Consider the following 25007-nt stretch of genomic DNA (forward strand, 5'->3'; position numbering starts at 1 on the left):
TGGGGTTTCTCCATGATGGCCAGGCTGGTCTTGAACTCCTGACCTCAGGTGATCCACCCACCTCGGCCTCCCAAAGTGCTAGGATTACAGGCGTGAGCCACTGCGCCCGGCATTTTGTAGTTTTAGTAGAGACAGGCTTTTGTCATGTTGGCCAGGCTGGTTTCAAACTCCTGGCCTCAACTGATCCACCCACCTCGACCTCCTGAAGTGCTGGGATTACAGGCATGAGCCACTGTGCCCTGCCGGTCCTCCCCAGTTTTTGAGTCCCACAACCTCATAATACTCAGAGCACCAAACCATTCTTTGGTTCCAAAAGTTCCAAGGGTACTCAGTCCCACCACACATTTCCAGTTTCCCAATTGGGACAGTGGGAGGTAAACTTTCCCTGCAAATAAACTGAGTGCAAAACTACTAAAAACTACTATGTGCAAAGCTCTGGTGGAGATTTCGAGTTCTGCATCCCTGTTTTTAGTTGTCAGAGGTCAGTGAGACAGTACCCTAATTTCTCTGAACTTCGGCTTCCCCTTCCTATGCTGGAATAACAACATCCTGGGGTGGAAAAAGGAGCCAGCCCAGCGTCCTCAGCTAACGGAGCCAGGCTTCCTTGCTGACCTCCTTTCGGCCACCCTGAAGATCCAGGAACCAGGCACAGGACCTGCCAGCCTCAGTTTCCGGGCTCTAAGCGGGTTGCCAGGTGAACACGCCCCAGCACTCAAAATTCCTTGCTGGCTGCCCTGCGTCCACCTGGCCCACTACTGGCCATGGGGCCGCGCACAGGGTGCGCCACGGACCCTAGGGGGAGCAGAGGAGGTACAGGGATTGGGAGTGTTGGGGAAGGACAGGTCGAGTCGCTGCCACCCTCTTCCCGCCTATCTGCTCCACATTTTTTCCTTCTGACAGGTGGTAAACAGAGCTGCTCTGGCGCCCAAGTGGCGGTGGCAGGGGGCAGGGGCCCAGCGATGGAGGCTGGACTTGATGGCCCCTATCCACCCCCACACCTGAGCGAAAGGGCCGCGTGCCAGAGCAAGGGAGGGGCTCTCAGGAGTCTCCAGGGAGATGTGCAGATGTGCGGGGAGGGGTCTGTCCGTGGTCACTGGGGACACCTGAGCTCTCAGTGTCTGTAGTGAACTGGGAGTAGGGGAGCTGGGGGTCCCTGGGGACCTGTGGAGGGGGAATCTGGAGGTACATGGGTCATGAGGGGAACGGGCCTCCTGAGGAAATTCATGGGGATAGCAGGGGTTGCGTAGGATACCTAGAGTGGGAATTGGGGGTCCCAGGGCTACGGGGTCAGGCCGGGTTCTCCCAGGATATCCGGGGGAAACGTTCCCCGGAGATGTTATGGACGAAGAGTTGGGCGTCCAGGGTGATTAGGGGGCAGTCAAGGACCTCACGAGATGTTCGGAGGTGTCCAGGACTATTGCAGTCAAACAGCGATCTCCAGGGAGACCGTGAGGGCAGGCAGGGGTGCACCGGCTACCGGCGTTGGTCGGGGATCGGGTGAGGGGAGGAACAGCGGCGACTTCGGAACTATCGAGGGAGTGGCCAGGGGTCGCCCAGTGTCCTGAGGGGCATTTCTAGGTCTTCGGGCGTCCGGAAGTGTGGGGGTTGGCCGAGGCCGAGGGTCGGCTTTGACCTGTTCCGCTCTCCTGCGCAGGCCGCCGGTCACAGCGCCAGGCAGCTCTTGGCGCGGCTAGACGCGCGCCCCCTGGCGGCGCGGGCGGCGGTGCTACGCAGAGCAGGGCGCTACATTGCGCTTGCGCCCCAAGGAGGGAACATGACAGGGGCAGGGCCTCCCGTGGGACGGGTTCGGAGAGGAGCTGGGTTCAGAAGGGTAGGCCCGTGGGATCAGCAGCTACTGCCCTGCGTTGGGTGGGGCCAAGAGGTGCGATTTTTGGGAGGGCGGGGCTCGGAAAGTGCTTCGAGTGGGTGGAGCCTTGGGGTTATCCTAGAATATTCATTGAGGGTTATCGCAGTAGGCGGGGACCAGATTAGTTGAGAGTGTGGGACTGGATCCCTGTTCTGGCCGGCGGAGCTTCGAGAATTCCTTTCCAAGGAGGCGGGGCCTGGAAAGTGCGGGGGGCGGGCTTGCAGCGAAGGGGCAGGCCTGAAATGTGAGTCACGGGGATGGAGCCTATAGGTCCATTGGGGCGGGGTTTGCGATGTCAAGAATGGGATGAGGGTTAGAGGCTAATTAGAGGGTGTGCTCTGGAGGGTTCAGGAGCCAAATTTTGGAGTAGCACCCTCCAAGGAGGGCCGAATGGAGTTTGCGTGTGTGTGTGATCATATTTGGAGATAATCCTAAACGTGTTATTTGAGAAATGTTTTCTGCGCGTTATTAGAGGGAGATAGGAAGGTAAGGTCTGGAGGTATTGAAATGGCCGGGCCCAGGATTATTTAAGGAGATGGAGCTTTGGGGATTACTTCAGACGAGGGCGCGGAGACAGTTTGGGCGTGGCTCCAAGTTCCAGGAGCTGCAGCTAGAAAGTGAACGTAAGGGGCAGGGCTGAGACAGTTTCTATTGAGAGTCCCTAACCACTTTCTCCACCTCTTCCATCCCCTAGCCTTTATCTTTCTGGGCTGTAAGGACAATAATTTCATGAATAGTCGCCTGTCCCACAGACCCCCTTGCCTTCCATGCAGAGGTTCTATCATGGCAAATACAGCCAGGCGTGAAAAACCTTTGGTACTTTTCAGGAGCTGTGAACTCTCAGTGGCTCTGGAGACTGCCTTAATGAACCTTGGGGGCGGGAGGCTTGCAAAGATATGGGGAAGAATGGAAGGTGAAGAAAGGCAGTGGACAGAGCTAGGCTGAAAACACAGCGCAAGCCCTGAGCCAGTATGGAGAATTGGGTAAGACTCCAAACTCTGGCGCTAGGCAGCCTGGGTTCAAGTCTGACTGTTACTACTACCTTCCTCACCTTCAGTATGTTAAGTTCTTTGTGAAAAGCTTAGGTGCAGCCGCACAAAAGAATGAGATCATGTATTTTGCAGAGACATAGGTGAAGCTGGAGATCATTATCTTTTGCAAACTGACGCAGAAACAGAAAACCAAATACCGCATGTTCTCAGTATAAGTGGGAGCTAAATGATGAGAAAACGTGAACACATGAGGAGAACAATACACACTGGGGCCTATTGGAGGGTGGAGGGTGGGAGGAAGGAGAGGATCAGGAAAAATAACTAACGGTTACCAGACTTAATACCTGAGGGATGAAATAATCTGTACAACAAACCCCCATCACACATGTTTATCTATATAACGAAACTGCACATATACCCCTGAAGTTTTTTTTTTTTTTTTTTTAATGAGACGGAGTCTCACTCTGTCACCCAGGCTGGAGTGCAGTGGCGCAATTTCCGTTCACTGCAACCTTTGCCTCCCAGGTTCAAGTGATTCTCCTGCCTCGGCCTCCTCAGTAGCTGGAATACAGGCACCTGCCACCACACCAGGCTAGTATTTGTATTTTTAGTAGAGACGGTGTTTCATCAGATTGGTCAGGCTGGTCTCAAACTCCTGACCTTGTGATCCACCCACCTCAGCTTCCCAAAGTGCTGGGATTACAGGTGTGAGCCACCACCCCTGGCCATAAATTCAGAACATTTTTGTCCCCCTAAAAGACACCCCATGCCAGTTGCAGTGGCTCACGCCTGTAATCCCAACACTTTGGGAGGCTGAAGCAGGAGGATCACTTGACCCAGGAGTTCCAAACCAGCCTAGGCAACATAGTGAGACCCTGTCTCTCCTAAAAATAAAATAAAAAAGTAGCTTGACATGATGGCCAACACCTGTAGTCTAGCTACTTCAGGGGTTGAGGCAGAAGGATCACTTGAACAGGAGAGGTGGATGTTACAGTGAGCCATGATCTCGACAATTCATTCCACGCTAGGCAACAGAGCAAGACCTTATCTCAGTAAGTGAGTGAATGGGCGGAGAGTGAAGGCTCACACCTGTAATCCCAGCACTTTGGGAGGCCGAGGCAGTCAGATCATGAGGTCAGGAGTTCGAGACCAGCCTAGCCAAAATAGTGAAACCCCCGTCTCTACTAAAAATACAAAACTTAGCCAGGCATGGTGGCAGGTGCCTGTAGTCCCTGCTACTCGGGAGGCCGAGGCGGGAGAATCACTTGAACCCGGGAGGCAGGGTTGCAGTGAGACAAGATCACACCACTGCACTGCAGCCTGGGCAACAGAGTAAGACTCTGTCTCAAAAATAAAATAAAATAAAAGAGAATGAATAAATTAGTAAACAAATAAACCCCTATAGCCTTTTTTTATAGAGATGGAATCTTGCTATGTTGCCCAGGCTGGAGTGCAGTGGCTATTCACAGTCGTGATCCCACTGCTGATCAGCACAGGAGTTTTGACCTGCTGTGTTTCCAACCTGGGTAGATTCACCCCCTCCTTAGGCAATCTGGCAGTCCCTGGCTCTGAAGGTCACCATACTGATGCCAAAGTTAGTGTGTACACCCAATCTGCATAGCACACTACAGCCCAGAACTCCTGGACTCAAGCAATCCTCCTGCTTCAAACTGCCGAGTAGCTGGGACTGCAGGCATGGCCACAGCACCTGCTCCAAACCTTTAGCTCTACTCCTCCAGCCCTTGGCAACCATCAACACACTATTTCTATGGATATGCTTATTCTCATTTCCTAAAAATTGAATCATACCATATGTGATATTTTGTGATTTCCTTCACAAAGCACAATGTTTTTGAGGTTCTGTGTTGTAGCCTGTGCCAGTACCTCACTCCTTTATATTGCAAATTAATATTTATTATATGGCTATACCACATTTTATTTATACATTCATTAGTAAATGAACATTTGGATTGTTTCCACTTTTTGACTATTATAAATATGCTGCCCTGAACATTCGTGTATGAAATTTTTGAGTGGACATATGTTTTCATTTATCTTGAGTATATACCTAGGGGTAGAATTATTGGGTTGCATGGTAACTCTAAGTTTAATATTCTGAGGAGATATTAAACTGTATTCCAGGCCGGGCGCGGTGGCTCACGCCTGTAATCCTAGCACTTTGGGAGGCCGAGGTGGGTGGATCACCTGAGGTCAGGAGTTCAAGACCAGCCTGGCCATCAGGGTGAAACCCCATCTTATAAAAAAAAAAAAAAGGAAGAAATAAACTGTATTCCAAAGTCACTGCAACATTTTACAATCCTACCAGCAATGTATGAGGTTCCCAGTTTCTCCAAGTTCTCTCTAACACTTGTTATTGTCTATATATTTTTTTGAGACAGGGTCTTGATCTGTCACTCAGGCTGCAGTGAAGTGACACCATCTCAGCTCACTGCAACCTCTACCTCCCGGGTTCAAGGAATTCTTGCGCCTCAGCCTCCTCAGTAGCTGGCATTACAGGTATGCACCACTACACCTAGCTAACTATTTTTTTAATTGTATTTTTAGTAGAGACGGGGTTTTGCCACATTGGTCAGTGTAGGGTCCAGCCCTACAGGGTCCTATGAGTCCCTCTCTGCAGGTGTGGAGACAAGAAACCGTGGAAATAAAAGACACAAAACACCAAGAAAGAGAAAACAGAATATGGGCCCAGGGGTCCACTGCCAGCCAAAGTGTGGAGTTCAGCAGTGGCCCTGAGTGCCTGGATGCTCTGACTTTTACTGAGTACAAAGCAGGGGACAGGGCAGGTAGGATGAAGTAATGGTGGTCAGTGATAGGGTCAGGTAAATCACATGTCTTGGAGATAAGGGCCCAAGACTTTGAAGAAGCCGAGGTGAGGAGAAAACCTAAGGCATCAGCACTTTTTTCATACTTGTCAAGAAATAACAAGGTCACTAAGATTTATGTTACTATTACTAATTCTTATCTTCTAAGAAAAAGAGGAACCAGGTGCAGAAGCAGAACTTCAAAGTAGCCATGGAATGTGACCACTGAAGCATAGCACCACATAGAGACAATTAAGTCCCCGGATGCCTGTGGGCCTCCCTGACAGCTGTCAGGCTTACCACAAGAGCTTGGGAGAGCGGAGTTTTCTCCTCACTCCCCCACCCGAGGAAGGAGACGTCTCAGCCACCTTGGACGTCTCCTTCCCTAGCTGGCTAAACAGTGGGCGTTTTCACAGCACTGACACTGTCGCACAGCCAAGGCGTCCGCAAGCAGCCCTTATGAGGGCGTGACAGAGGATTTAGAGCATCTTGCCTTAGGGTCACCTCTTTTCCAATGCCACTTCAGTCCCATACTTCTTGACATGAGACTTATTAGTGAGATTAAAGATTATATGATTATACAGATGTATATAGTTATGATTACATATGAATAGCTATGTGATTATTTATGATTATATATAGGAATAACTATGTAACTATATCTCTAATTCTTTTTTTTATTTTTATTATTATTTTTTATTTCTTAAAGACTAGTCAAGTGCAGTAGTGAGAAGCAGGGAAAGAGTAGAACAAGGAGTTCGATCTGTAACTGACTGTGAACAATCAATTGAGATAACTCACTACCTTCAGACCAGCCTAATTCTTTTCTGATTATATATATATATGAGAATATGCTGAGGCTTCAGACCCTTGCCTCGACTCTTGCGGGGTTGCCCCCTACAGGTCAGGCTGGTCTAGATCTCCTGGCCTCAAATGATCTACCCACCTTGGCCTCCCAAAGTGCTGGAATTACAGTCAGAGTCACCACTCTCTGCCTTATCTGTATTTAATTAATTTATTTGTTTGACCTGGAGTCTTGCTCTGGCCCAGGCTGGAGTGTAATGGCGCAATCTCACCTCAATGCAACCTCTGCCTCCTAGGTTCAAGTGATTCTCCCACATCAGCCTCCCAAGTAGCTGGGACTACAGGTGTGTGCCACCATACCCAGCTAATTTTTGTATTTTTAGTAGAGACAGGATTTCACCATTTTGGCCAGGCTGGTCTCAAACTCCTGACCTCAAGTGATCGCCTGCCTCAGCCTCCCAAAGCTCTGGGATTACAGGCGCGAGTCACCTTGCCCGGCCCCTTGTCTATATTTTTGAATATAACATCCTAGTGAATGTGAGGTTGCACCTCATTGTGGTTGATTTGCATTTTCCTAATAAATAATTATGAGTTTTTTTGCTTTTTGTTTTTTGTTTGAGACAAAGTTTCGCTCTTGTTGCCCAGGCTGGAGTGCAATGGCACCATCTGGGCTCACCACAACCTTCGTCTCCCAGGTTCAAGAGATTCTCCTGCCTCAGCCTCCCGAGTAGTTGGGATTACAGGCACATGCCACCACGCCTGGCTAATTTTGTATTTTTAGTAGAGACGGGGTTTCTCGATGTTGGTCACACTGGTCTGTCTCTAACTCTCAACCTCAGGTGATCTGCCCACCTCGGCCTCCCAAAGTGCTGGGATTACAGGTGTGAGCCATCGTGCCCGGCCTAAATCTGCTTTTCTTTACCTATGACTGTCTTGGTAAATTCCTTTACCAGTTTCAACACGGGCCCCAGCTAGTCGCACCCCCGATACTTCCAGTCTCCACTTCTATTTATTTATTTATTTATTTATTTATTTTTATTTATTTATGTTTAACATTCCCCTTTCATCTTGCATGTCTCACTTCTGCTAGTATTGCTGTTACTTGTATGTTGGTGTCCCATATTTCTCTGTTCATTTTTCTTGATTCTTTCTACTGTCTAATCTTCACTTTGCATAATCCATATTGCTCTCTCTTCTAGCTCCCTGGTGCTTTCACCTGCCAGCTCTAATGTACTATTATCCACTATAGTGAATTTTTTTCTTTTTTTTCTTTTTTTCTTTTTTTTTAAAGATGGGTTTCACCATGTTGATCGGCTGGTCTTGAACTCCCGACTTCAGGTGATCCGCCCGCCTTAGCCTCCAAAGTGCTTGGATTACAGGCGTGAGCCACCACGTCCGGCTGTTTTTTTTTTTTTTTTTTAAAGACAGGGTTTCACCATGTTGGTCAGGCTGGTCTTGAACTCCTGACCTCAGGTGATCCCTTGTGATCTCTTTTTTCTCTTCTTATTTGGGTTACTATACAGTACTATTCAACTTTAAGATTTGTGAGTATTTTGTAATTTTTACTTCTTGATTAATCTCCTCTAGTCAATGAAATATTGTCATCATACCTTCCTCTTCCCTTACGGTTTTGTTGTTGTTGTTATTGTTTTTGGGTGTGTGTGTGTGTGTGTGTGTGTGTGTGTGTGTTGTTTTGTTTTGTTTTTTTGACACAGAGACTCTCTCTGTCACCCAGGCTGGAGTGCAGTGGCACCATCTCAGCTCGCTGCAGCCTCTACCTCCCAGGTTCAAGCAATGCTCCTGCCTCAGCCTCCCAAGTAGCTGGGATTACAGTCATGCATCACCATGCTTGGCTAATTTTTGTATTTTTAGTAGAGACAGGATTTCACCATGTTGGCCAGGCTGATCTCAAACTCCTGACCTCAAGTGATCCATGCACCTCGGTGTCCCAATGTGCTGGGATTACAGGAGTGAGCCACTGTGCCAGGCCTGTTTTCTTGAATAAATGTATCTCCATTTGCTATATGACCTTTGACAATTCCCAGGGTTGTTTTTTTTTAAATAATTTTCGCCGGTTATGGTTGCTTTGTTGGGGAGAGAAGGTCCACCAAGCTCCTCATGCCACCATTCTGGAAGTGCTTCTCTCTCTAGTTTTTAAAATGGTGATATATAGCTAATAGAGAAGAACATGCACACAACTTACATAAACAGTTTAATGAATTACAAAATTAGTATCTGTGTAACCCCTGCCAGCTTAAAAAAGAGACTGTGGGCCAGGCGTGGTGGCTCACACCTGTAATCCAAGCACTTTGGAGGCCAAGGTGGGCAGATCACCTGAGGTCGGGAGTTCAAGACCAGCCTGACCAACATGGTGAAACCCCATCTTTAAAAAAAAAAAAAAAAAAAGAGACTGTGACCATTCCCCAGAAGTCGCCTGCATACTTATGAAATTGCTTTTTCCACGTAACAAAATATTCTAGCTGTTGTTCCCTGTCAATCTATGAAGAATTTTTAAACCTTTTTAATCACAGTATAGCACACACTCATTTATAAGCATACAGATTGATGAATTGTCACAAATAACACATAAAAGCTTACTGCTATGGTTTAGATATGGTTTGGCTTTGCCAACCCTCATATTAAAATCTGATCCTCAGTGTTGGAGGAGGAGCCTAATTAGAGGAGTTTGGATCTTGTACGTGGATCTCTCAGGACAGGAGTGAGTGAGTTCTCACTCTTAGTTCCCTAGAGAACTGGTTGTTGAAAAAAGCATGGCACTTCCCCTCTCTTGCATGACTCTCCCCATGTGATCTCTGCATGGTGGCTCCCTTTGGACTTAGGCCATGAATGAAAGCAGCAAGAAGCCCTCAGCAGAAGCCAAACAGATGCTGGTGTCATGTTTCTTGTACAGTCTGCAGAACTGTGAGCCACATAAACCTCTTCACTTTATGAATTACAAAGCCTTAAATAACTAATAAATAAAAATGTTTAAACATTTTTTAGGCCAGGCATGTTAGCTCATGCCTATAATCCCAGTACTTTGGGAGGCTGAGGCAGGCGCATCACCTGAGGTCATGAGTTCAAGACCAGCCTGGCCAACATGGTAAAACCCCATCTCTATAAAAAATAACAAAAATTAGCCGGGTGTGGTGGCAAACGCCTGTAATCCCAGCTACTCGGGAGGCTGAAGCAGGAGAATCTCTTGGACTCAGGAGGTGGAGGTTGCAGTGAACCGAGATCATGCCATTGCACTCCAGCCTGGGCAACAGAGCGAAACTCTGTCTCAAAAAAAAAAAAAAAAAAAACTTAAATGCCAGGCACAGTGGCTCACACCTGTAGTCCTAACACTTTGGGAGGCCAAGACAGGAGGGTTGCTTGAGCTCAGGAGTTGGAGACCAGCCTGGGCAACATAGTGAGACCTAATTATATAAATATAAAACATACATAAATAAAAATAAATAAATTACCCAGCCATAAGAAGATCACTTGAGCCCAGGAGTTCAAGATGAGGCTGGGCAACATAGTGCAACTTACTCTCTACTAAAAAAAGAAAAAATTAGCCAGGAGTTACTTGGGAGACTGAGGTGGGAGGAGTACTTGAGCCCAGGAATTCAAGATTGCAGTGAGTTATGATTGAGCCACTGCACTCCAGCCTGGGCAAACACCGTGAGACCTTGTCTCAAAAATAAATAAATAAAAATAAATTACCTGGCCGAACGTGGTGTCCCACACCTGTAATCCCAGAACTTTGGGAGGCCAAGGAGGGCAGATCACCTGAAGTCAGGAGTTCGAGACCAGCCTGACCAATATGGAGAAACTCCATATCTACTAAAAATACAAAATTACCTGGGCATGGTGGTGCATGCCTGTAATCTCAGCTACTCGGAAGGCTGAGGCAGGAGAATCGCTTGGACCTGGGAGGCGGAGGTTTTGGTGACACAAGATCGCGCCATTACACTCCAGCCTAGGCAACAAGAGTGAGACTGCATTTCAAAATAAATAAATAACCTGCCAGGCACAGTGGCTCAGGCCTGTAATCCCAGCACTTTGGGAGGCCAAGGTGGGCAGATCACCTGAGGTCAGGGGCTTGAGAACAGCCTGGCCAACATGGTGAAACCTCCCTCTCTACTAGAAGTACAAAAATTAGCTGGGCCTGGTGACACATGCATGCAGTCCCAACTGCTCAGGAGGGTGAGGCATGAGAACTGCTTGTACCCAGGAGAAGGAGGAGGTTGCAGTGACCTGAGATCCCGCCACTGCACTCCAGTCTGGGTGACAAAGCAAGACTCTGTCTCAAAAGTAAATAAATAAATAAATAACTCAGCCTCAGTTATTCCTTTATAGCAACATGAATAGTCTAAGACACTTACTTTATCAATAAAGTAAGTGGCATCATAGCTGGCTGCAGCCTCCAATTCCTGGGCTCAAGCAACCCTCCCATCTCAGTCTCCCCAGTAATTTGGACTACAGGCAGGGACCACCATGCAGGCTAATTTTTAAAATTTTTTGGAGAGATAGGGGTTCTTGCTAAGTTGCCCAGGCTGGTCTTGAACTCCCAGCCTCAAGGGATCCTCCTGCCTCGGCCTCCCAAAATATACTATTTCTTAAATTGAAAAAAACCCTAGACTGAACATTCCTGAAAAAAAAAATCCTGCCCAAGATTTCCATTTTTTTCTTCAGAATTGTTCTTAGAAATGGAATCATTGAGGCTGGGCATGGTGGCTCACATCTATAATCCCAATACTTTGGGAGGCCAAGGTGAGAGGATTGCTTGAGCCCAGGATTTCAAAACCAGCTGGGCAACAAGGAGAGACGCTGTGGCTACAAAAAATTTAGAAAATTAGCTAGGCACAGCGGCATGTGTCTGTAGTCCCAGCTATTTGGTAGTCTGAGTGGGGAGAATCCCTTGAGCACAGGAGCTTGAGGTTACAGTGGATCAAGCCACTATGCTCTAGCCTGGGTAACAAAGTGAGACAATTTTCTTTTGGAAAAAAAAAAAAAAAAAAGCCGGGCACAATAGCCTGTAATCCCAGCACTTTGGGAGGCCAAGTCAGGTGGATCATTTGAGGTCAGGAGTTCCAGACTAGCCTGACCAACATGGTGAAACCCCATCTCTACTAAAAATACAAATTTAGCGGGGTGTGCTGGCACACACCTGTAATCCAAGCTACTTGGTAGGCTGAGATAGGAGAATGGCTTGAACACAGGAGGCAGAGGTTGCAGTGAACTGAAATCACACCAATGCTCTCCAGCTCGGGCAACAAGAGCAAAACTCTGTCTAAAAAAAAAAAAAATGGGGGCCGGACGTGGTGGCCCACGCCTGTAATCCCAGCACTTTGGGAGGCCGAGGCAGGCAGATTGCTTGAGGTCAAAAGTTTGAGACCAGCCAGGTCAAAATGGTGAAACACTGGTGGCTCACAACCGTAATGCCAGCACTTTGGGAGGCCGAGGCTGGTGGATCACCTGAGGTCTAGAGTTCAAGACCAGCCTGACCAATATGGTGAAACCCCGTCTCTACTAAATATACAAAAACATTAGCGGGGTGTGGTGGCATGCACCTGTAGTCCCAGGAACTCAGGAGGCTGAGACAGGAGAATTGCTTGATCCCAGGAGGCAGAGGTTGCAGTGAGCTGAGATCGCATGCCACTGCACTCCAGCCTGGGCAACAGCACAGGACTCCGTCTCAAAAAAAAAAAAAAGAAAGAAAGAAAAGAAAGAAATCATTAGGTCAGAAAAGGTGTTACCGGAGGAGGAGGGTGTCCAGGTTCTTGATGTTTTGAACAAATAATTGGACAAAACACACAAACAGAGCAAGTAAAGAATGAAGCAATGAAAGCAGAGATTTATTGAAAACGGGAAGTACACTCTACGGGGTGGGACCCAGCCAAGCATCCACTCAAGAGCTGGTATACAGAATCTTCTCGGGTTTCCTAGATGTTTCCCATTGGCCACTTGGTGTTCACCCCATGTAAATGAAGTGGTGGACCGCAATCAGTCTGATTGGTTGTGGACAGCAACCAATGAGAGGTTGAAGTGAAGTTACAAGTTACACTCTTTTTTTTTTTTAATCATTAGAACCATTTATTAAAAACAAAAAAGCCACATAATAGCACCAAAAATAAGGAACTAAAAGCAAGTTTCCACTGATCAATGTTGTGGTTGCCGTAAGCACAATTATTTTCTCTTTTGTGTATCTATAGGACTTTTCTTTGTTTCCTTCTCTCTCTCTTTTTTTTTTTGAGATAGGGTCTTGCTCTGTCACCCAGGCTGGAGTGCAGTTGCACGACCTCAGCTCGCTGCAGCCTCCACCTCCCAGATTCAAGCAATTCTTGTGCCTCAGCCTCCCAAGTAGCTGGGATTACAGACGTGCACCACCACGCAAGGCTAATATTTGTTTGTTTGTTTGTTTGTTTTTTGAGATGGAGTCTCGCTCTGTTGCCAGGCTGGAGTGCAATGGCGCAATCTCGGCTCACTGCTACCTTCTCCCGGGTTGAAGTGATTCTTCTGCCTCAGCCTCCCAAGTAGCTGGGACTGCAGGCACATGCCACCATGCCCAGCTAATTTTTGTATTTTTTTTAGTGCATTTTAGGTTTTGGGGTACATGTGAAGAACATGCAAGATTGTTGCATAGGTGCATACGTGGCAGTGTGATTTGCTGCCTTCCTCCCCTTCACCTATATCTGGCATTTCTCCCCATGCTATCTCTCCCCAAATCCCCACCCCCCGCTGTCCCTCCCCTATTTCCCCTCAACAGACCCCGGTGTTACACTCTTATGCAAACATCTGATTTTTTTGAAAAGACACCAATCCAGAGGTACTTTCAATTTCCCACCTGCCTGGTAGAAAAGGTGGGGGGTTGCAAAGGGAATAGCCTCTGGTCCTTTAGTAGTTACTTAGGCATGAAGAGTTAGGGTTTTCTTTCTTTCTTTCTTTTTCTTTTTTTTTTTTTTTTTGAGACAGAGTTTTGCCCTTTTCACCAGGCTGGAGTGCAATGGCCTAATCTCGGCTCACTGCAACCTCCGCCTCCCAGGTTCAAGCGATTCTCCTGCCCCAGCCTCCAGATTAGGTGGGATAATAGCAAAACTCTGGGCGCCCGCCACCATACCCAGCTAATTTTTGTACTTTTAGTAGAAACAGGTTTCACCATGTTGGCCAGGCTGGTCTGGAACTCCCGACCTCAGATGATCCACCCGCCTTGGCCTCCCAAAGTGCTGGGATTACAGGCGTGAGCCACCACTCCCGGCCAGGGTTTTCCTTTCAATTTAGTTCTAGGAAGTCAGCGTGAAATGGTCTTAGGTTCCCTGCCTCCAGACCCTATTCTCCTGCCTCAAAGGTATTCATATAATTATACCACCCCTGATAAATACAGCTGAATCAATTTGTGCCCCTACCAACAGTGTATGAAAATGCCCACATTTTTCCATCATTAGCAACTCTGAACTTTATCTTTAGTACATAATATTTGAGACCTTGACCAACTGTCTTAGTCTCTCTGGGCCACAGCTCCCTCATCCGTTAAATGGATTTAAAATCGTTCCCATCTCACAGTCTTTTTTTCTTTTTTTTTTTTTTGATGAGGTCTCACTCTGTCACCCAGGCTGGAGTGCAGTGGCATGATCTCAGCTCACTGCAACCTCTACCTCCCAGGCTCAAGTGATCTCCCACCTCAGACTCTCCAGTAGCTGGGACCACAGGCGCCCACCACCATGCCCAGCTAATTTTGTATTTTTAGTAGAGGTGGAGTTTCCCCATGTTGCCCAGGCTGCTCTTGAACTCCCAAACTTGGGCGATCCACCCGCCTGTGCCTCCAAGTGCTAGGATTACAAACATGAGCCACCGCTACTGGCCTCACAGAATCCTTTCAAAGACTAAATGTATGCTTAAATTGGCAAGAGGACTTGCCATATAAGTATTTGCTGTTTTTACTTTTGGTCATTACCAGTGTGTTAAATGAAGAACAACATTTCATTATTCATTTGTTTGCATTGCTTTGATTATTAGTGAGGTTGAGAATCTTTACCTGTGCTCAGTTGCGATTTGTATTCCTCCCTCCCCCGCTGAGACAGAGTCTTGCTCCGTCGCCCAGGCTGCTGGAGGGCAGTGATTCCATCTCCGCTCACTACAACCTCCGCCTCCCAAGTTCAAGCAATTCTTCTGCTTCAGCCTCCCAAGTAGCTGGGATTACAGGTGCGTGCCACCATGCCTGGCTAATTTTTGTATTTTTAGTAGAGACGGGTTTTCACTATGTTGACCAGGCTGATCTCAAACTGCTGACCACAGGTGATCCACCCGCCTCGGCCTCCTGAAGTACTGGAATTACAGGCATGAGCCACCACACCCAGCCAGAAGTCTTTTTTTTTTTTTGAGACAGAGTCTCACTATTGCCCAGTCTGGAGTGCAGTAGTGCAATCTTGGCTCACTGCAGCCTCCGCCTCCTGGGTTCAAGCAATTCTCCTGTTTCAGCCTCCCTAGAAGTCCTTTTTTTATATTATTTTTGTTTTATTTATTTATTTATTTTTTGAGATGGAGTTTCGCTCTTGTTACCCAGGCTGGAGTGCAATGGCGCGATCTCGGCTCACCACAACCTCTGCCTCCTGGGTTCAAGCAATTATCCTGCCTCAGCCTCCCGAGTAGCTGGGACTACAGGCACGCGCCACATGCCCAGCTAATTTTTTTGTATTTTTAGTAGAGATGGGGTTTCACCATGTTGACCAGGATGGTCTCGATCTCTTGACCTTGTGATCCACCCGCCTCGGCCTCCCAAAGTGCTGGGATTACAGGCGTGAGCCACCATGCCCAGTTTTTTGTTTTTTTTTTTTTTAAAGAGACAGAGTTGGCCAGGCATGACCTTGTCTATTTTTTTCTTTTTTTGAGATGGAATCTCGATCTGTCACCCAGGCTGGAGTGCAATGGTGCAATCTTGGCTCACTGCAACCTCTGCCTCCTGGGTTCAAGCGATTCTCCTGCCTCAGCCTCCTGAGTAGCTGGGATTACAGGCTTGCACAACCATGCTGGGCTAATCTTTTATATTTTTAGTAGAGACAGGGTTTCACCATGTTGGTCAGGCTGGTCTCAAACTCCTGACCTCCTGATCCACCTGCCTCCGCCTCCCAAAGTGCTGGGATTACGGGTGTGAGCCACCGAGCCTGGCCTTATCTTAAAAAAAAAAAAAAACGCCGGGCACGGTGGCTCAAGCCTGTAATCCCAGCACTTTGGGAGGCCGAGGCGGGTGGATCACGAGGTCAAGAGATCGAGACCATCCTGGTCAACATGGTGAAACCCTGTCTCTACTAAAAATACAAAAAATTAGCTGGGCATGGTGGTGCGTGCCTGTAATCCCAGCTACTCAGGAGGCTGAGGCAGGAGAATTGCCTGAACCCAGGAGGCGGAGGTTGCGGTGAGCCGAGATCGCGCCATTGCACTCCAGCCTGGGTAACAAGAGCGAAACTCCGTCTCAAAAAAAAAAAAAAAAAAAGTTAAAAAAAATTTTAGGCTGGGCACGGTGGTTTATGCCTGTAATCCCAACACTTTGGGAGGCTGAGGCGGACGGATCACCTGAGGTCCGGAGTTCAAGACCAGCCTGACCAACATGGAGAAACCCCATCTCTACTAAAACAAAAAATTAGCTGGGCATAGTGGTGCATGCCTCTAATTCCAGTTACTCAGGAGGCTGAGGCAGGAGAATAGCTTGAACCTGGGAGGCAGAGGTTGCAGTGAGCCAAGATTGCACCATTGCACTCCAACCTGGGCAAGAAGAGTGAATGTCTGTCTCAAAAAAAAAAAAAAAACCATTAAAAAGGGACTGGCGTGGTAGCTCATGCCTGTAATCCCAGCACTTTGGGAGGTAAATCAGGCAGATCACGTGAGGTCAGGAGTTCAAGACCAGCCTGGCCAGCATGGCGAAACCCCACCTCTACTAAAAATACAAAAATTAGCCAGGCGTGGTGGCATGCACCTGTAATCCCAAATACTCAGGAGGCTGAGGCAGGAGAATTGCTTGAACCTGGGAGGCAGAGGTTGCAGTGATGCAGTGAGCAGAGATTGCACCATTGCACGCAGCCTGGGTGTCAGAGCAAGACTCCGTCTCAAAAAAAAAAAAAAAATTAAAAAGAAACAGAGTTAGCTGGGCGTGGCGGCTCATGCCTGTAATCCCAGCACTTTGGGAGGCCGAGGTGGGCAGATCATGAGATCAGGAAATGGAGATCATCCTAGCTAACACCGTGAAACCCCATCTCTACTAAAATTACAAAAAATTGCCGGGCGCGGTGGCTCACGCCTGTAATCCCAGCACTTTGGGAGGCCGAGGCGGGTGGATCACGAGGTCAAGAGATCAAGACCATCCTGGCCAACATGGTGAAACCCGGTCTCTACTTAAAACACACACACACAAAAAAAAAGTAGTCGGGTGTTTGACACGCACCTGTAGTCCCAGCTACTTGGGAGGCTGAGGTGAAAGAATCGCTTGAACCCGGGAGGCGGAGGTTGCAGTGAGCCAAGACTGCGCTACTGCACCCCAGCCTGGCGACAGAGCAAGACTCCGTCTCAAAAAAGAAAAAAAAGAAAAAAAATTAAGCCGGGCATGGTGGCACGCACCTGTAATCCCCAGCTACTCAGGAGGCTGAGGCAGGAGACTCGCTTGAACCTGGGAGGCAGAGGTTGCAGTGAGCTGAGATCACACCACTGCACGCCAGCCTGGGCGACAGAGGGAGACTCTGTCTCAAAAAAAAAAAAAAAAAAAAAAAGAAAGTCTCACTTAGCTTTGTTGCCCAGGCTGGAGTGCGGTGGTGCAATCATAGTTCACTGCAGCCTCCATATCCTGGCCTCAAGCAATCCTCCTGCCTCTTGGTCTCTCAAAGTGCTGGGATTACAGGCATGAGCCACCATGCCTTGCCTTTAAATACATTTTAAAGAATTTTGATGTATCTTGAAAAGCAAAGTGGTTTTACCCTTGAGATTACAGGACCCATCCCAGGATGCCCAGAGCTTCTAGGCCTGGAAACATGGCCATGAGATTGAATAATGGGCTGTTTTTAAGACCATTCTCCAAACCACCATAGTAATCTACCTTCCAAAACATGGTATGTCCCCATTTTGTTTAATTTTATATATTTTTTCTTTTTCTTTCTTTCTTTTTATTTATTTATTTATTTTATTTATTTATTTATTTATTTTTGAGACAGAGTTTCACTCTTGTTACCCAGGCTGGAGTGCAATGGCTGGATCTCGGCTAACTGCAACCTCCGCCTCCTGGGTTCAAGCAATTCTCCTGCCTCAGCCTCCCGAGTAGCTGGGACTACAGGTGTGCGCCACCATGCCCAGCTCATTTTTGTATTTTTAGTAGAGATGGGGTTTCACCATGTTGACCAGGATGGTCTCGATCTCTTGACCTCATGATCCACCCGCCTCGGCGTCCCAAAGTGCTGGGATTACAGGCATGAGCCACTGCGCCCGGCCTTATTTATTTATTTATTTTTTTGAGAGGGAGTTTCACTCTGACACCCAGGCTGGAGTGCAGTGGCTCAATCTTGGCTCACCGCAACCCCTGCCTCCCGGGTTCAAGCAATTCTCCTGCCTCAGCCTCCTGAGTAACTGGGATTACAGGTACCCACTACCACACCCTGCTAATTTTTGCTTTTTTAGTAGAGATAGACCATGCTGGCCAGGCTGGTCTTGAACTCCTGACCTCAAGTGATCTGCCTGCCTTGGACTCCCAAAGTGCTGGGATTACAGGTGTGAGCCATCGTGCCCAGCCTATTTAATTATATTTATAGCAGCTGGCCATGCAGTGGCTCACACCTATAATCTTAGCACTTTGGGAAGCCAAGGCGGGCAGATCACCTGAGGTCCATAGTTCGAGACCAGCCTGGCCAACATGGCGAAAACCCATCTCTACTAAAAATACAAAAATTAGTTGGGCATAGTGGCAGACACCTCTAATCCCAGCTACTCAGGAGGCTGAGGCACCAGAATCACTTGAACCTGGGAGATGGAGGTTGCAGTGATCCAAAATCATGCCACTGCACTCCTGGGCAACAGAATAAGATCCTGTCTCAAAAAAACAATTCTATTTATAGCTTCGAATTTAAAGGCATATTTCTTCCATCCAAGGTGTGTGCTGTAATTCATTTACTGCATCCCCTTCTGTTGATCATTTAAGTGGTCTTGAAGCTTTTGCCACAATCATACAAAATACATCTCACATAAAATTATTTTACACATCTTCAATGATTTCCTTGAGCCTATCTTGTAGAAGAATTATATTACTCTTTCTTGAGAATATTTGTTTGAAAGTGGCATTAAAAAAAAAAGACAAAAAAATAAGAGAATTTTTTTTAACTATCTGTTAGTAGAGACGGGGGTTTCACCATGTTAGCCAGGATGGTCTCGATCTCCTGATCTCATGATCCACCCGTCTTGGCCACCCAAAGTGCTGGGATTACAAGCATGAGCCACCGCGCCTGGCCTACTTATTTATTTAGAGACAAGGTATCACTCTGTTGCCCAGGCTGCAGTGCTGTGGCCTGATCACCACTCAGGTGTATCCTCAACCTCCTGGGCTCAAGCCATCCTCCCCCCTCAGCTTTCTGAATAGCTGGGTCCACAGATTCGCGCCACCACAGCCTGCTAATTTTTAAAATTTTTTGTAGAGAGAGGATGTCACTACATTGCCCAGGCTTGTCTCAAACTCTTGGGCTCAAACGATCCTCCTGCCTAGGCCTCCCAAAGAGCTGGGATTACAGGCGTGTGCCACTAAGCTTGGCACATGTTGCTATAATTTTTAAAAATGTATTTAAATGTCTATTCCCTATTACACTACAAGTTTCTTTTTTAAAAAAAAATAAAGATGGGGTTTCACCATGATGGCCAGGCTGGTTTTGAACTCCTGACCTCAGGTGATCCACTCACCTCGGCCTCCCAAAGTGCTAGGATTACAGGCATGAGCCACCACGCCTGGCCTACACTACAAGCTTCTTTTTTTCTTGCTTTTTTTTCTTTTTGAGATGGAGTCTCGCTCTGTTGCCCAGGCTGGAGTGCAGTGGCAAGATCTTGGATCACTGCAACCTCCGCCTACCAGGTTCAAGCAATTCTCCTGCCTCAGCCTCCCAAGTAGCTGGGATTACAGGCATGCACCACCACACCCGGCTAATTTTTGTTTTTTTAGTAGAGACTGGTTTTTGCCATGTTGGCCAGGCTGGTCTCAAACCCCTGACCTCAGGTCATCTGCCTGCTTTGGCCTCCCAAACTGCTGGGATTACAGGTATGAGCCGACAAGCCCGGCATATTTTATTGTTATTTGAATCCAGTACCTTGTTGAGTATTAAAATCTGACATCTGTAGGCATTATTTCTTTTCTTTCCTTTTTTTTTGAGACAGAGTCTCGCTCTGTAGCCCAGGCTGAAGTGCAGTGTTGAGATCTCGGCTCACTGTAACCTCCACCTCCCGTATTTAAGTGATTCTCACGCTTCAGCCTCCCAAGTAGCTGGGATTATAGGCACGGGCCACCATACCCAGCTAATTTTTGTATTTTTAGTAGAGATGAGGTTTCACCATGTTGGTCAGGCTGGTCTCGAATTCCTGATCTCAAGTGATCCGCCTGCCCCAGCCTCCTAAAGTGCTGGGATTACAGGTGTGAACCATCCTGCTTGGCCAGTAGGCACTAGTTTTTTGTTTTTTGTTTTTTTAAGACCGAGTCTTGCTCTGTCTCCCAGGCTGGAATACAGTGGCGCAATCTCAGCTCATTGCAACCTCCACCTTTCGGATTCAAGCAATTCTCCTGTCTCGGCCTCCCAAGTAGCTGGGACTACAGGCACCCGTCACCACTCCCTGCTAATTTTTGTATATTTAGTAGAGATGGGGTTTCACTATATGGGTCAGGCTGGTCTCGAACTCCTGACCTCAGGTGATCTACCCACCTCAGCCTCCCATAGTGCTGAGATTACAGGTGTGAGCCACCATGCCCAGCCAGTAGGCACTTTTTCATGTCTATTATTCATTATTATACACATTGACATTCACTTTTTTTTGTTTTGTTTTTTTTTTCTTTTTTAGAGACGGGGTCTCACTCTGTCACCCAGACTGGAATGCAGGGGTGTGATAAGAGCTAAGTGCAGCCTCGAACTTCTGGGCCTCAGGCGATCCTACCGCCTCAGCCTGCGGAGTCAATGGAACTACAGGTGGGCTCCCCTACATCCGACTGATTATTTCTAAATGATTTACTTCATCCACTCTTCCCACATGAGTAGGGCACACAGTAGGCTTTCCATAAATACCTGTCAAAAGCCTACACGAAGGAATTAATTTCTGGTAAGAATGACCTTCCACCATGCCTACCTCGCTAAAAACTACATTTCCCTGTAAGCTTGGCGCGACGCGCTCCCACGAGAACGAGCGACAATTACTTCCCACGGCCCCTTCCCGCCCCCTACCGCCGGTGCCACAGTGATTGATGGGAGGGTAGTTCTTACGCGCGTAGGCCGGCCTCTAGCGACCTGAACCCAAACTAAATTTCCCAGCAAGCAGCACGGCGGCCTGGGAAAAAGGGCAAGATGGCGGACTCCGAAGAGGTTGTTTTGCCGCTGACTGCTGCTTCCACTGCACCAATTTCATTCGGCTTCACTCGCACGTCTGCCCGAAGGCGGCTGGCCGACTCGGGAGACGGCGCGGGGCCATCCCCGGAGGAGAAGGATTTCTTGAAATCCGTGGAAGGAAGGGAACTGCAGAGGTGACGCGCCGGGTCTTTCACACCTTGGAAATCGCTGCGGTGGGCGCAAGCGGGAGGGAGGAATCTCAGCTGTTTGTCTCGGTGACAGTGACCTGTTAAGCCTGAAGCACAGCCTGAGTAAATTCGTGGAGGCCAGAAGGCGGGAGTTTATAGGAGGGGTGGGGAAATTGGACCTGATAGCCTTGGGAATTGTGAAGAGAGCATGTATTCCTGAGAAGTGTCTTTAGGACTTGAAGACACTGAGGTGTGTGCGTTCTGGGAGAAGGAAAGAATGGGAGAATGACAGGACCTCTAGTGTCTAAACTGAAGTGATGGGGCTTCTCCGATGTGGGGAACGGGATGGAGAAGCATATTCAGTTTAATGGAGGCCACCATCAGCCTAATGAGGAGAGGAGGGTCTGAGGGAGGGATTTTCAGAAGAGAATCAGGCATCTAGGAAGCTGTTTGGGAACGTGGAGCTGGGGAGAGTCTGGGCTGAAGATAGTGATTTGCGAGTCATTGTGGAAGCCGGTCTTGGGTTTAACAGAGAGTCCAGGAATTATTTATGAGTTGGGCACACTGGTGGAGAGAATCCAAAGAATGGACGATCAGAGAGGTACAGGAGATCCAGACATGGAGTAGGGAAGGCATGGTCTGTGGGGCTGGGGGTGAGTTTGGCTGTTGTGTTTTCTCTGAATGAAGGAGTGTGACTCAGAACCCACTGACCCTGCCACTCTCCCAACCTTACCCCTCTGTGTCCATATCAGTGTGAAGCCCCAGGAAGCCCCCAAGGAACTCATCATCCCTTTGATCCAGAATGGCTATCGCAGGCAGCCACCAGCCCGGTCCCCTGGGCCATCCACAGATTCTGGGGCCTTGGTGGATGGGGTGCTGTCCCAGGCTGTGAAGGAGCTCATTGAGGGTGAGTGATGCCCCTTTACCCTTCCCCAGTGAAGGAAGAAGAGGAAGAAGGTGGAAGGATAGGGTGGGACCTCATTGCTCCCTCCTATTCTTCCCTTAGAATCCAAGAAGTCTCTGGAGGAGAGAGAGAATGCGCGTGTCGACCCCACGCTTGCTATCCCCATGATCCAGAAAGGATGCACCCCCAGCGGGGAAGGGGCAGACAGCGAACCCCGGGCTGAGACAGTGAGCTGGCCCCTTGTCCCCCTCCTGCCCCAGCCTTTCTTTGCCCTGTCTGCCAGGCTGTGTCCCTGCACATAGCAGGGAAAGTCTGTGTGTGTGCTAGAGGCCCGCCACCTGCCCCTTCTCTTGCCATCCTTTTTGGAAGCATTACCAAATGAATCTGGATACCTGGATGCTAAAAAAGTACTTGAATCCTAGGATTATCTGAATGAGATGTGCAGCAAAGGGAACAGGAAATGTAAAGGCCCTCAAGGTAGACACTGCCTAGAGTGTTTGCTGACACCAAAGAGACCAGTGTGACTGAAGTGGAATGAGTGAGGGCAAGGGGTAGTAGATGAAGTCAGAAAGGAGACAGGGTGCTAGACCAGGCAGGGCCTTGTAGGCCATTGTGAGGACTTTGGCTTTTACTCTGAGTGGGGTGAGAGCATGGACAAGCCCTGAGCAGAGATGAAATATGATTTATAATTTGACAGCATCCCTCTGGCTGCTGTGAACAGAATCATTAGTGAAGGTGGAAGCAAGGGGCTTAGTCCAGGCTAGAGATGCTGGGGACATAGACCAGAGTGGTCTGGAAGGATAAGCAGGGTTTAGTAAGAGAGGGAAAAACAAACAGAGTGAATACTTCTGTTGGTAGCAACAGCCTAAGCAATGACATAGTAGCAGAAAATCAGTGTGGCAACTTGTGTATCTGGAGTGAATGTGAAGGAGTGATGATGGGAGGTGACAAGAGGAGAGGTTAGAGGTGTTTCTACAGAAGTAACCAAGTCTGTCTTTCATACCCACAGACCTGACTTTTCACCTTTTCTTTCATAAATTTCTTGCACTGCTTCTTTGGAGTCTAGTTCTCCTGCACCTGCAGACCACACTCTCTTTCGACTGAACTGTTCTCTTCAGCCTTCAGATGTGCCCTGATTTCCTTCATCTTTTTTTTTTTTTACACAGTCTTGCTCTGTCACCCAGGCTGGAGTGAAGTGGTGCAGTCTTGGCTCACTGCAACCTACCCCTCCTGGGTTCAAGCAATTCTCCTGTCTCAGTCTCCCGAGTAGCTGCAATTACAGGTGTGCGCCACCATACCTGGCTACTTTTTGTATTTTCAGTAGAGACAAGGTTTCGCCATGTTGGTCAGGCTGATCTTGAACTCCTGACCTCAAGCGATCCACCCACCTTGGTCTCCCAAAGTGCTGGGACTACAGCTGTGAGCCACTGTGCCCAGCTCCTTTATCTTTAAAGAAAAAAAAGATCCCACTTCACTTTTCATCCCTTCATCCTGTTCCAGCTTTGGCCTCATTCCTCTAATTTTTCCCTCTATAAACCTCCTCCTGCAGATTTCCACATCTCAATTGACCAAAATTCCATCCATCCTTCCTCTCACTCAGCTTAAAAACCTTGGAGACAGCTGGGCACGGTGGCTCACACCTGTAATTCCAGCACTTTGGCAGGCTGAGGCAGGTGTATCACCTGAGGTCGGGAGTTCGAGACCAGCCTGGCCAACATGGTGAAACCCCGTCTCTACGAAAAATATGCATAATAGCCGGGCATGGTGGTGCATGCCTGTAATTGCAGCTACTCAGGAGGCTGAGACAGGAGAAACTCTTGAACACAGGAGGCGGAGGTTGCAGTGAGCAGAGATTGCACAACTGCCCTCCAGCCTGGGCAACAGAGCAAGACTCCGTCTCAAAAACCAAAAACAACAACAAAATCTTTGGAGTCATCCTCAATTCCCCTCTTTATTTCATGCCCCATTCAATCTGCCAGCACAATTCTATCATCTTTTTTCAAAATGACACCCAGAACTGACCACTTCTCACCACCACCAATACCACCACAAAGGGCTGAGCCACCAGCATCTCTCATCTGGACTATTATAGTAATTTCCTCACTGGTCCCTCTTGTGGCTCCCACCTGGCTCAGGGTCCTCTGACTTCTGCCCAGCTCTCCTAATTTAGTCTCTTCGCCTCCCTTCTCTGCTCTCTACTCTCACCATCATGGTGACTTTCGTGATACTCCTCACACCTACCAAGCCTTGTCCGGCCTCAGGGCCTTTGCTATTACAGTGCTTTCAGCTTGGGACACTTTCTTCTCATATCCTCATGGCTCCCTCTGCTGTTACCTCAACCCAGTGGCACTCCCTCTCCATCCCTCTGCATCCTCTTACCCTGCTTTCTTGTTCTTTACATCACCACCTGACATATCATGTTCTCTGTGTTTTATTTATAGTGTGTCTCCAGTACTAGACCAGAAGCTCTGCAAGCATAGGGATTTTTGTCTGTTTGGTTCACTGCTTCATCCCCAGTACCTAGAACAGTACTTGCCATAGATTAGGTGCTTTATATTTGTTGAAGGACTGAACATGGAGGACTACAGTGAGGGATGGAAAGAGGAAATCAAAAGTCACCCTTGAGCTGATTGGAAAAGACACATAGCAGGTCACACAGTGGGTGGCAGCCAAGTGCACTTCAAATAGAGGACGCAGTATAAGCAAAACTGACCCTCCTTCCTCTGCCTGAACCTGTAGGTGCCAGAGGAGGCCAATTATGAGGTGGTCCCCGTGGAGGCCTATGGGCTGGCCATGCTGCGGGGCATGGGCTGGAAACCTGGCGAGGGCATCGGTCGCACCTTCAATCAGTGAGTTCTGGGATAGGGGTGAGGGGACAGACAGATCAGGCTGTGATCAAGAT

The 25007-nt window shown here is 48.1% G+C and overlaps 1 protein-coding gene across 1 annotated transcript in view; it reads left to right on the forward strand.

Annotated features, from left to right (window-relative positions):
- The first annotated feature begins 1837 nt into the window (after positions 1-1837).
- GPKOW (G-patch domain and KOW motifs) overlaps positions 1838-25007 on the forward strand; it is a 29426-nt gene continuing 6256 nt past the window's right edge. The window contains exons 1-7 of the mRNA XM_012471610.3: positions 1838-1882; positions 5259-5376; positions 20535-20659; positions 20999-21207; positions 21954-22108; positions 22208-22332; positions 24845-24954. Of these exons, the coding sequence (XP_012327033.2) occupies positions 20648-20659; positions 20999-21207; positions 21954-22108; positions 22208-22332; positions 24845-24954 (611 nt within the window). The 5' untranslated portion in view covers positions 1838-1882; positions 5259-5376; positions 20535-20647. The remainder of the gene's footprint in view (positions 1883-5258; positions 5377-20534; positions 20660-20998; positions 21208-21953; positions 22109-22207; positions 22333-24844; positions 24955-25007) is intronic.

Source organism: Aotus nancymaae, unplaced genomic scaffold, assembly GCF_030222135.1.
Source record: "Aotus nancymaae isolate 86718 unplaced genomic scaffold, 86718_ANA_hifiasm-v0.15.2.pri h1tg000058l, whole genome shotgun sequence".
In the NCBI taxonomy this organism is placed as follows: domain Eukaryota; kingdom Metazoa; phylum Chordata; class Mammalia; order Primates; family Aotidae; genus Aotus; species Aotus nancymaae.